The sequence below is a fragment of the Topomyia yanbarensis genome, chromosome 3 (assembly GCF_030247195.1).
Source record: "Topomyia yanbarensis strain Yona2022 chromosome 3, ASM3024719v1, whole genome shotgun sequence".
NCBI lineage: Eukaryota > Metazoa > Arthropoda > Insecta > Diptera > Culicidae > Topomyia > Topomyia yanbarensis.
The window spans coordinates 17,991,945-18,004,615 of record NC_080672.1 but is presented as its reverse complement, the minus strand read 5'-3'; the positions used below and the strand labels follow the sequence as shown (position 1 = coordinate 18,004,615).

Below are 12,671 nucleotides of genomic sequence, written 5' to 3'. Positions count from 1 at the left end.
GTCAAGGGCAGCATGAAGAGAAGTTCTCTCAATCCTGTACCTGCCAATGATTATAAGAAGCATACGTTCATCTAAATTACTAAATTTAGTTTGGTTGATTCCGAAGTGAAAATTTGTTTCAGCTTCCAAACTAAGTCTACTAGTTAGCAACATTAGCTAACTAATGTAGCAAGTTTAATCCGCATACAAAATCTTTTCGTATTTTTGCGAACTTGAAATTGAAATTCTGCGAATCGTAAAATTTACCTCATGAAAAACCGCATCAAAAGTAACTTGTTTGAATTTAAATTAATTCTCTTGGGAATGGAGGATCATTAAATTGTTTTCTCTAAACAGTGGGTTTTAAACATAATGCTACGTCGCACAACTTCTGACCCTACCCTCCCCCTCGTCACACTTCGTCACAAATTTGGTATACCCTCCCTACCCCCCAAAATGCTACGTCATTTATGCATGGCCCCTAAGTTGTTGAGACAGCCCGATTGCACACTGATAAATAATATCAATAACAAAAGCGTGGATTTCTTCTGGGAGGTATATTCGATCCATCCATAATTTTAAAAAAAATTGAAAAATTTGAATGAAATAAAATGTTTGTACTAATAGTATGGGTCTTTAATTCATGCAATATTAAAAACTTATAATCCATAAAACATTATTCTTGATGGTCAACGTCAATCATATCACCGACTAAAAATGTTAGTTTCTTACTGAATTCTGACTCCTCCGGTGACATCGAACTTTGTATATTGTGTTTTGCAGGATAATCGCTCGATATGCGATTAAATGAAAGCTCAATCCAGATAGTCGCGTGACAGCCGCCTATATAAATTTATAGGCAGCTTTTTCTTTGAAGCTTTTAAAAGGCACAAAGCTAGTAGAAAAATAAACAAACATTGCAAGCGAAGATCCTCTACATTCATTTGCAATAGAGACTGATTATCACTCCTATAGTTCGCTTATATTCGACTGTCTCACTGTCTAGTGGCTCCGCTGAAATCGGCTTGCGGAGCAACTGCGGCTATATTTGATGTGCCTTTCAGACGCCCGCAATGTGAGATTTTATTATAAACGCGATAATAGCTTCGAGAAGAGAATGCGAAGTGTCAATTTTTGTTTTCAATTGGTGGGATAGCAATTGCACATTTGTCACCTATTTTGCTAACTCATCCACAGTATCACACAACCGTTTGACATCAGATGCCACAATATCGCAAATGCTAAAAGCACTTTGATATCCTCGACGAGTAACTTGCAGTTGGTTTCCTTCAGAGATGGATGGAGCTCTGAACAAGTGAAGATATACATCTGGGGGGCTTCATAGATTAGGCGTGAATGTTGATCTCCTGGCTGTGAAAGGATGAAATTGGCCCACTTTGCCCACGACGCATGCAATGCTGTGTAATGGCAATGTATCTCTTTTAGTTGTAGTATGCAATCAAACAGTTCTTCCGTTGGAGGAGCACCAGCACGATCCTTTTTATCTGGTTGTACAAGTTTTTATTCACCAATTCCCATATGGTGCTCGATGTGATTGACGTTGAAAACTTGAAAATTTGAACTTGGATTTGTTTTATTCGCCAGCTGGTTAGAACCCTAGAGCTGTCTCATAAATCCTCAATCGAATACAACTTCTTCATTTTCTTATGGCGGAGAACAATAAACTTGTTGATATCGTTGTAATCCGGTTTCTACTTTGTGGACCAAAACACTGATTTTTCCTCCTGTATTTGATCCACCACCACTTCACGAGAAACAAGAGAACACGATTTCTCCCGTAAGCACAGCAGTAGTTCGGCAATGGTGTTTCCAATGACGTCCTTCGAAAATACTGGCTCGGCCAATCGTTCAGATTTAAAATTTCTGACGTAAAACACACCAACGAAATGAAAAGAGTACTGACTGAAATCCTTCGCAGAATGTGCCTTAGAGTGCCCAGAAAAAATATGAATTTTTGAAAACTCAATCGGCCCACCCTTAAGTTGATTCCTACACTGAAAGAAATCCAAACGTTAATTCTATTTGCTTCAAACCGCTTAAGATTCATATGAAGAAGAAATGCTATTGTTATCACGCGCACACATACCTTCTATGTGTCAACTGTATAAACTATGTATGCACACACATAAGTTATATGTGCATATTATTATAGAATGGGGTTTTATGTGCCTAATAGTTATGAAATGTGAATGTAAGATTAATATTTCTTGTGAATACACACATTAGGTTTATGTGCCAGCAAATAGTGTCTATATGCCTCCGTTAATTGCAAAAATCTATGTGTAAAATCAATAGGCATAACGTTTACTTTTTTTTGAGTGTAGTCACACCAGGAGTAATTCCTCCAAATTTGAACCAAATTGGACAAGTCTAGCTACCGGACCAACGTGCCTGAAGTTTGTATGGGATTTTTCGACAATTTACATGGAGAAAACCCACTAACTCGCATTTTCGCCGCTAGGTGGCACTATATGCATCGTATTATCACTGTAAGTGAAAATAAGAAAGATAATTTAATTGCCTACAAATTTGCCGAAGACTGCTAGTCAATCCGGCTTTGGTAAAAGAAATTATTAACCTTTTAACGAAGTGATGTCTGAGTCAGTTTTGCATGGGGCCTAGCTGTGCATGATTGTGGATCAATACTTGATTCGCACGAACTAAACATTTTTGTGAAATAATGGTTGGGTTTAGGTCAATAGTATGTTCGAAAGATTTATAGCAAGTAATTTGAGGCATGTTTTGGTTAGAAAATTTTAGTTCCGCATTTTACCGCATAGAGGGCGCCAACACTAACTTTTCATAGGAGTGAGATAGAATATCAAGATGTTCGGAAGAATTATTTAAAAATGCTTGCTCTACAACTTTGTAGAAGACACCTAATCTCTATCTCTTTCCGTTGAAAAGTTAGTGTTGGCACCCTCTATGCGGTAAAATGCGGAACTAAAATTTTCTAACCAAAACATGCCTCAAATTACTTGCTATAAATCTTTCGAACATACTATTGACCTAAACCCAACCATTATTTCACAAAAATGTTTAGTTCGTGCGAATCAAGTATTGATCCACAATCATGCACAGCTAGGCCCCATGCAAAACTGACTCAGACATCACTTCGTTAAAAGGTTAATAATTTCTTTTACCAAAGCTGGATTGACTAGCAGTCTTCGGCAAATTTGTAGGCAATTAAATTATCTTTCTTATTTTCACTTACAGTGATAATACGATGCATATAGTGCCACCTAGCGGCGAAAATGCGAGTTAGTGGGTTTTCTCCATATAAATTGTCGAAAAATCCCATACAAACTTCAGGCACGTTGGTCCGGTAGCTAGACTTGTCCAATTTGCTTAAAATTTGGAGGAATTACTCCTGGTGGGATTAGGAATCGACTCAGGCATGGGCCGATGGGGGTCATTTTTTCCTGTCACTCTAATGTGCCTGTTACGTTGTATTCCGTGGAAGTTTCCCCCTGAGCCAATGATTGCTCGGAAGAGCTGGATTCATCAATGTTTTGAGGTGTATTTGGTGAGCCAAGAAACACAGGGTTCTTCTCGTCGATTCCGTTTGATGAATCTTCAAAACTGGGATCCGAGGCATCTTCCAAATATTTGACGTTGCGGAAGTTGTCAGCGTCCTGTTTGTTTCCGCTATCATCACTATCGCACTCAGCCATTATAAACATTATTTTCTTTCTAAAACGTGTTGGTACTAGTAAGATAGCAAGAGACAGCGATTGCGTGATGCTTGTTTTTGTTTTGAATTTAAGCGCACGGGGGGCACCCATATGCACAATCAGAAGGAGCCAAAAAAGTCAAACATTATTTTCATATAAATAAATTATGCTTGTTTTTTAACTAATATTCACACCATTTAAACGTACTAGGTACTTATTGAAGAAACATTCATAACATGAATAACCCATAAAGTACAAAAGTTTATATAATACTCACATTAGGTTCTTTACTGGAACAGTTAACCTCACTTTTCTTGACAGTTCGCTTGTACTGTTTACATGGACTTAGAAAAATTAGTGGACGACTAGATTCGTTCGAAGCAAATTGTAACGAATTTTTCTAAGTCCATGTAAACAGTACAAGCGAACTGTCAAAAATGAACAATCAGTTCATCTGTGACGTCACTGTAAAGTATTCAATAGCCCTTGCGTTGGAACGGTTACATAAATGGAATGCAGAAGTAACCGCTAAAATCCAGCTTTCGAGTAAATTCACAATACTTCAACCCGCTGGATGCCACACGGCCTCTACGCTGGTTTTGTCCGGAGAAAGACAATAGGCTTTTGTCAACCTCCTAGTGAGCCACAACCACATTTGTTATTAGTCGCTTCTTACGACATGGGAACACAATGTGTCAGTTCTTTACTGAAATACTTCGAGAGATTTGAGCCGCCAGATATCACCCGAATCAATATCGAATATGAATCAGAGGATGAGTAGGCTGTAGCCAAAGGTGGACGCGATTTTTCAATGTCACATTTTTTCATCACAAAAAAGATGTTAGTACTGCAATTTTCGACATTTTTTCTCGCGCTGAGGAAATTTGAAAGCTGTGAAGTATTCCTGCACATTCGAATCTGTTGTGTTTAACTGTCTGCACAATAATATAGTCAGTTTAGTAAAAACGTCAACATCGGTATCGGTCTGCTATTGGTTTACGGCCAATTAGTTCCACTTCAAACCCACATCCCATTCTGCTTCCCTGCTAACCAAATCTAACATCCGTAATACCTACGGTCGTTTTTGCTAAGCTATGCCAGATAGCCACACGACACATCAGAATCCTGGTGAAACATGTGAAAGTCGGTTTGGTTTGTGTCTGCAAAAGTAAAGGTGGACATTGCAGCACAACCTTAGGGTACTGCGATCATTTACTACATCTACCATCTACCGGCGCAGAGTATCCAAAACATGACGTAAAACTCACCACCGGTGACGCAAATGCGCAGATCAGAAGGAAAGAATAATAATAATAATAATATTTCGTCTACTGATTGGAAAGAGCAGCCTACATCCAACCACCAACGATAACGACCTAAGGTTGATCTATCTCGTCACTGCCAGAGGCATGGTTGTCTACAGCGCTTGCTTTATACGAAAAATATTCGGAAGCACACCTAAAAGGCGGAACGTGCTCCCACGTCAAGTAGGTTTTAAAAGACGATCTACATTTCCTTGATGTCAATGATGTTAGAACCTTTCGAGGACCGAACGCCATCTCTAGCCACTATCTGGTGGTGTGAGATTCGCACAAGACTGTACAAAATCATGCGGCTAAATTTGAAAATATGAGGACGCTAGAACTACGGATTCATTATTACGATAGTCCAATAATCAATGCTATGAGCATATATCAAACGCAAGGAAAGCATGCTAAAACGTCCCCTCCGCGGATCTGGTCAAACGTTCTTTAAAGTAGCATGCTAGTAGTTGAAATAATGTACATCTCCACAGAACTTGTACATTTCCTCCTGTCTGGTGCTACAGGTCGTGGCAGCGTAGCACTTCTGGGTTAACAGCTTCGGTACTACGAACTCCGGTTTGGTAGCTGACTTCGCAATTTTCAAAATTTTGGATCTAGTCTTTAGGAACGCAATGCTCGGTGGTTCACAACTGGACAGCTGATCTCGATTTCGAGAGAATTCCACCGCTGTGCTTTGAAATGTCGCTGAGCTGTTGATTCAGTTAAGGAATACTCATTTTATAAAGTGGACACGTGTTTGTTGTTGTTTCTACTCAACAACTTGATGAAAAATGAATTGACTCATCTATCTTTTCAAAGACACCAATTAACTACGTTGATGATTTTCCCAGAAACTATTCTTCATCATTTCAATCATGATTATCTAATAAACCGGCTGATACTCTTTATTTAGAGTTTATAAAGGTTTCATATGGTGGCAAAGCTGCACACATTTTTCCCCTTCGCATACTATCTAGCTTTCTATTCTTATACACGATTAACCAAAGTTTCTTGATCCCATTTACAGCAGAAACCACAAAGTGCATGCAATTGTCAACAAAAGTTATTGTTGATAAAACGTTCGTTATATTTAGTTTTATCTCACAATGACATGTTTTTTGGTGTATTTTTTTCTAACTGCGAATTGTCATATGTTGGCACTAAAAAGGTTAATGAATAAACACTAAATCAATGTGATTGCAATTTTCAGGACACATCAAACGGTTGAAAGCTGTAATATACAAATGAGAGAAAAAACTAAGACTTGTGAAGCAAAGCTGATTAAACTAGCTCTCCACAATGCAGATTATCCCTATAAATACACTCTACTGTAACATAGTACGTAGCAATGGATGAAAGTAGGTATATTCCATTGAGATACAAGAATCAACTAATAAAGCACTCATTTTAGAAATTTGTTACCGCTAAGCTTCATCTATAAATAACGATTGGCAGTAAGAAAAATTGAACTGCAAATAAAGCGCAATGTTAAAGTAGGAAGAAAATCTATGCGGAATAAAGTTTAGGGTAGAATATAACAATAGAACTGAGATCTGTTGTTCATTAATAAAGCTGGGGAAGACACTTTAGAATATAGATTAAATAATAAAATGCAGATGTACAGCGCAATCCAAAGTTAATATAATAGACACGAAAGTAAACAATTCGAGAAAGAAAAAAAAACATGCAAATAGTAGGTTTACGACGGCGACTGGAATAAAACTTGTATTAGTAACCACTATTCTGACGATTGATTCTGTATGTATGTCTGTTGGTTTAAAAATGATGAAATAGGGTTTATATATTAAAAGTGAATAAGACTACAACTGATTCTTTTCTTTTCAACGAAAAAAAAACTATCCTTTCTGCTAAAAAAGATCACTTTATTAACGAGTCTTAGATGTTCGCATAGATATGGAGGAAATGTATCTTAAAAATCCTAAATTGCTCTAACTGATTATAATTTGAGTTTTATTTTAAACTAGTTTCCCTTAAGAATGACCTTTGTTCAGAATGCTTACAATCTAAATGTGTATTATCGTAGTTATTGTTCAACATCACTTGGTTGCAAAAATTGTGTAAGCGTACTTTCATCGGATGCAGTGCTGTTATACCAACATCCAACAATGCATCAATCAAAACTCCGGTAAGTATTGTTGGGAACGTGCGCTTCTTTTCACCGCCGTTAATGCTATAGTCGCGAAATGCTGTCCACATCAAGTTAAGGTTAGGTAGAATTGGAGTTTACAACGTTTGGTACATTCAATTGCGAAGATAATAATCTCATGCCATAAACGATCATCGGCGGAATATATGCGATATCTGATATTTTGCAACCAAGATCCAGCATATATAACAATTACTGCGGTGCTATTAGCAAGAACCTACCGACACTAAAAATGGGTTCTGGTCGGAGTTCAAACGATGATGAGTTTGCACGTCCAGTGAAGAAATCAAGGTGGTTGGTAAGAAGGCTGATAAGCGGCTCTTACACGTTCAATATTTTTGTCAATACCATTGTTATTGGCGATATTGTTACAATATTTCAATCCCATTTGAAATCTACATCGACATTACAACTTTTTCCATTACACGCACAATACTTTTGTCAATACTGTCTAGTATTGACAAAAATATTGAACGTGTAAGACCCGCTGTAGAATGAAACACACAGTTCACTTGGGTGAGCCGAATAACGTGTTCAAAGCAGCACTTTTTTAGGACCGATTTCTTCATCCACGCTTAACATTCTAACCAAATTTATTATGATGTCTGCAAAAAATGGCTTACATAAATTTGAAACGAACCATTAAAGCTGGTTTAAAATTAAGTGCGGGCGAAGAAACTGGCCCTCCTTTTTAACTGAATTTTTGAATGGCGAACACAAACAATAAAGGACAATAATTCCTCATTTCAGAATTCATCGACTATTCATGCATTACTTCTGTCACTATCGCAAACGACAAATATATCAAACGTTATAGATCCAATAAAAACCTGTTTATTCGAAGTGGCAACAACGTGTTAAAATTCCGAATTCGAGTTCCTATTAAATTATAACTATTACTGTTGGTGTTAGTTATCCCCTTGAATTAGATTCCAATCCCCCAATGAACTTCCACAAGGATCTTACTTTATCGTCTTCTTTAAAACTATCGTTTCCTCACTCGAGTAAATATTACCTTGAATATTATGTTAACTTTGATGCATTCACTTAAGTTAAATAAACATTTCGTTAAAAAGTATGTCTCTCCCTTCGATCAGTTATTGGTTAATACGTATGATCTGGCCATGAAACTTATTTGTGCCATTGAAAGGTGCTTCATCATAAATATTACGTCGTCATATAATTCGGTTTCGTTGAGGTTGGTTCAAGTTATAAAAAATACAATGAAAAACAAATCATGACTCCAGCAGCGGGGGGAGAGGGGACAAAAACAAATTAAAAATAAGTAGATCTAGGTGTGGATTAAATTAATAAAAAAAAACGATAAACCTATAAAAACACAAAAAGACATTTGCTGCAGCTACGGAATAGGAAAGGAGATGGGCAGACCGGGAGCGTCTATCAGACAAACAACAACGAGGACATCATTTCCCGCATCGAATCATTGTGGCTGAGAGGGGCACTTGGCGCTGTGGGGACTGTGGAAGAAGATTCTGTTTCCGATACAGCGGATGCTATCGCTGCCAACGATTTGCACATCTTGTCAAAAGTATCCTCCGCCAGCTCTGTGGCGGGAACTGTAGCCACTTGCATGTACCTGAAACAAATAAACATTGATATGTGCTTGATAACTATTTAATCCAACCGACGCACTTATTGCTTTTAAATTTTTCTTGGATCGCCTGCTGCCCGAGTGACTCGGCCTTTTGGTGTGTCTTGTTTAGATCGAGAATGATATCTTTAAGATCTTCCAACGAGTAGTCGGTATTTGTTTCGAGCATGCGGGACCAGATGGGTAAATCGAGCACGTAGCGGGAGAGAGCCAGCGAACCGGCCGCGATTTTGGATGGCAGATACGTGAGGTACGGATCGGCATCCAGCAGTGAGAGTTCGCAGAGATACTGTAATGAAAAATTGTAGTCAAATTTTAATATTTAGCAAACTATTATCTTATGTTCTTAAACTGAAATGTTGCGTTTGTTCAGTATCAACAATATCTAATACTTGATCAACACATGAACGACAGTGATCGGGAACAAATTTTGCTAATTCTAAAATTGTTGCAGCATACCGGACCAGTGACAGACCCTACCAACTTTAAAGTTTCGAAAGATCGGGTTAAGATCAAAACTGTATAATCAACCCGCACGAGAAATATAAAATTCCCGGTACTTAAAAAGAGGAGTAATTCGCTTTTCATGAACGCTTAACGCAAAAAACCTACTCACCATGCACATGTATTTCACCTTGTCAGGCACATCGTTCATTACGCAGTAGACGGTGGTAAATACCAACGTGGTTGGTACGGACAGATCAAAGCCGAGCACTTTAAGGATGAGCTGCTCCATTCGCAATACCTGCGTCTTTGTGTACGTATCATCAGTGATGTACACAAACTCGCCCACATCTGGCGGGTAGATCTCCTCGTACTTGCTAAAATGGATGGAATTTGTGTAGAAGGGAAGGACGAAAACGAAAATGAATCGATGAAATGAGCTTTACTGTATCGTGGCGACTTACGCTGCAATGAACATGGCAGCTGTGCCGACCAGCTGAAGTTTAGCACGTACTACTGACATGAAGCTGAGAAACCGATCGATGTACGATATTGCCAAGCAAAGCGTTTCACTCTGTAGGCGATACTCTTCGCAGACCTCTACGAGCCAATCCACAAGGATGGTACGCATCGAGTGATTTATATCCGGTTGCTTTTTCATGTATGCCGGTTTCGGTCGGTGGCGCTTTTCAGCTTCCTTGAGGTACGTCAGAATGTCCGACTGATATTCTTCCACCTCGAAGAAGCGCTCTCGATCGTTTCGAGGAATCAGAGAGGTGTCCTCAACCAGAGCAACGGATTTGTCCACCGACATCGGCGAAAGACTTTCGCTGACGGACATTGGTGTTTCAAGAAGCTCAACATTTTTGAGCTCCTGTAATGGTTCCCGTTTACCTTCAATGACGGTATCATCTTTATTCGCGGTCGATGCCTCAGTGACATTCTCTTTTGAATCGTCATACACCTGGAACGTTTTGAAGGGTTCAACTGGTTTAAATACGGCTTTTGCCTGATTCACTGGTACAACGTTGTTTTCGTCTGATTTGGTTTTGGTGGTCACAGGATGTTTGATTTTGAGTTTTGTATCTTTCAAAATCTAAAAAATAAACATGAAAATAAAATACCATAGGAGTACCATAAAAATCTGTAATCTCACTGCTTTTTCTCCAGCTACTAGTCCTTCTGTTCGCTTGTTGCCGGCCAAGTTGTTCAACACACTGAAAGTGGAACGTTGAATCTGTTGAGGCTGTGGTTTAAGCCCACCACCGACAGTGGCAACTTTTTTAGCTGCCAAAACGCGGTTCTCCTTCTCCAAATCCTCATGAATCCGGAAGGTAGCCATATTTCTATTGAATTTCTTTTGCGGCTAGTGTTCGGAGTCTATTGTTATCAGCCTACTGTGGTTGGCTTGTTCGAAGTTCGTTGTTTGCACTGCCGTTGGCTTTCGTCAGTTGTATCTCGCTCCGACACGGTTTTCTCTCTCCCACTTACGCTTACTCGCACAATACTTACGTTTACTTGCGGATCCTTTCAATCAGGCAGAAGCTTACAAAATTCCGATATCTTCCGCGAATAATCTCGTTTCACACCGACATTTTCGGTTCGGTTTTGGAGCAGCACTACATCAAGCGTTGTAATCGATTTTATAATATAATTTTAAATACGGAGAAAGATCCTCGGTACCAGACGATGCTTCCTTTTGCTGGAAAAATTCCACTTCAAATGGAGGGATTCGAGACCAACAGCTGCACTGGAAAGCGCCCGCTACGATGTGCGCTGTACTAAATTTGAACTCCTTTTAGTACTATGCTATAGGGTGGGCGTAATAGAGCACGACGTTTTTCTGAAAGGGCGTCATTAAATGTATTACATTTTTGGTTTGCTTTGTTGACTGATTTTGGAAAAATTGTTGTCCGTTTTTCATGTGTATTGATAACGGGTGTCCTTAAGAGCACTTAAATTGTTTTTAAACCTCAATTAGTCTTTTCTGAGTTAAAAACAAATTAAATTCAGCTAAATGACGTATTTGCAAATCTCGTTCGCTTTATTCCCGGATAGAATATTACAATAGCATTTACCCTACGAACAATCATAAAACAATAAATATTATAGTTATTACTGTTTCAACATTGTTCGATGCAAAGTTTTCACAGCAGATTTACAATAAAATTTCATGTAACAATAAATTTTACTGTTCAGCAAAAAACTGATACGGTAAATTCACATTGAATTTTAGTGTTCTCGAGAAAAAAATGCATGGAGAAAAATCGATTTTTTTAATGTTAAGATACATAACCACCCCCCTTTTTTACTGTAAAAGTTTATTTAACATTGTAATTTACTATAAAAACGCTAAAGTTTATTGTTTTTGTATTGTAGCATAATACTAAAACTCACTATAAATTATTGTAAAATTACTGTACTGTCACAGTGAAAATTGTGGTTTTGTTACTGTACATTTCTATTCGGGTTGTTATCCGGGACATCATCCCACATAGCGTGAACTGATTCTTTTGCAATCCGCTAGCAGCTTGCAATCCAAAGTTGCATTTGCAAACTATAGTAGATCTGACGAAGCAACCTACTGCACAGTTCACACCAAATCGAAATTGATTTGGTGCATTTGATACTAAATTCTGAAAAACGGTGAAAATTGTATTACTCTTGTTTAATGCGTGCTAATTATTTACTATAACTGAATTTGTCAATTTGACTGACAACTGTGCTTCTAAAGATTCAGGTTTTCATTTGGGTTTTCGTATATTTTATTTACAATAAGATTTTTAAACAAAACTGCACCACCTTTTTGCCTTTCTCATGTAAAGAAAGGCTATGCAATCACTGTAAAAATCGACTTCTGGTTCCGGAGTTACGGGTTGAAGAGTGCGGTCACACAGCAAATTCCCATATAAACTGGTACCACCATGATGTTCAAATGATGTAAAACATATTAAAATTGATGTAACATTACTCTAGTTTGCGGGACTGGATCACTAATGATCAATCAAAGCAGCTTTGACCACATTGGCCACCTATGACGGTTCATGACGCCCCCGGGGAACCCGCCAAGTTCCTAAGCTAATATCACACCCATTCCCCAACGAATTCTCTACCGATTTTAACAAACTTGATTTCAAATGAAAGATACAGTAATACCATTGACTGCTGCTGAATTTTATTCGGTTCTGACTTTTGCTTCCGGAGTTACAGGGGTGTTAGTAAGGATACACTGGATTTTCCCATATAAATCGGTACAATCGTAATACTTCAGAGGCTAAAAACTATTGAAATGGTCACCAAATTACTTCTAATCGCAGATCTAGATCACTGATTGCCAATCAAACATTCTTTAAATATATTTTCCACTATCGACGATTCCGGAAGTCCGGAATTCCGGGAATATTCTACAATTAAAGTCACATCGGTTCTTCGGTGATGACTGAACCGATTTTCTCAAACCAAGTCTCAAA

General features: G+C 38.3%; 1 protein-coding gene and 1 long non-coding RNA gene across 2 annotated transcripts; one reads left to right on the top strand and one right to left on the bottom strand.

The window, feature by feature from the left end:
* Positions 1-2,327: 2,327 nt before the first annotated feature.
* On the top strand, positions 2,328-6,804 carry LOC131689049 (uncharacterized). The gene is made up of 2 exons (XR_009305337.1): positions 2,328-6,336; positions 6,390-6,804. It is a non-coding gene; the product is annotated as an uncharacterized LOC131689049 (long non-coding RNA).
* A 1,159-nt stretch (positions 6,805-7,963) lies between these two features.
* On the bottom strand, positions 7,964-10,958 carry LOC131689048 (G2/mitotic-specific cyclin-A). Its single transcript, XM_058973798.1, has 5 exons — positions 10,358-10,958; positions 9,666-10,297; positions 9,374-9,578; positions 8,799-9,046; positions 7,964-8,742 (listed from the first exon to the last, which is right to left on the bottom strand). Exons 1-5 carry the CDS (start codon positions 10,541-10,543, stop codon positions 8,547-8,549), a joined length of 1,467 nt encoding a protein of 488 aa, XP_058829781.1. The 5' UTR covers positions 10,544-10,958; the 3' UTR covers positions 7,964-8,546.
* Between the last annotated feature and the right edge of the window lie 1,713 nt (positions 10,959-12,671).

Coding starts and splice junctions, on each gene's coding strand:
- LOC131689048 (XM_058973798.1), bottom strand. CDS start 10,543: ATGGCTACCTTCCGGATTCATGAGGATTTGGAGAAGGAGAACCGCGTT. Junction 9,047..9,373: donor AGGTGAAATACATGTGCATG/GTGAGTAGGTTT, acceptor TTTTCATTACAG/TATCTCTGCGAACTCTCACT. Junction 8,743..8,798: donor GAAAAATTTAAAAGCAATAA/GTGCGTCGGTTG, acceptor TATTTGTTTCAG/GTACATGCAAGTGGCTACAG.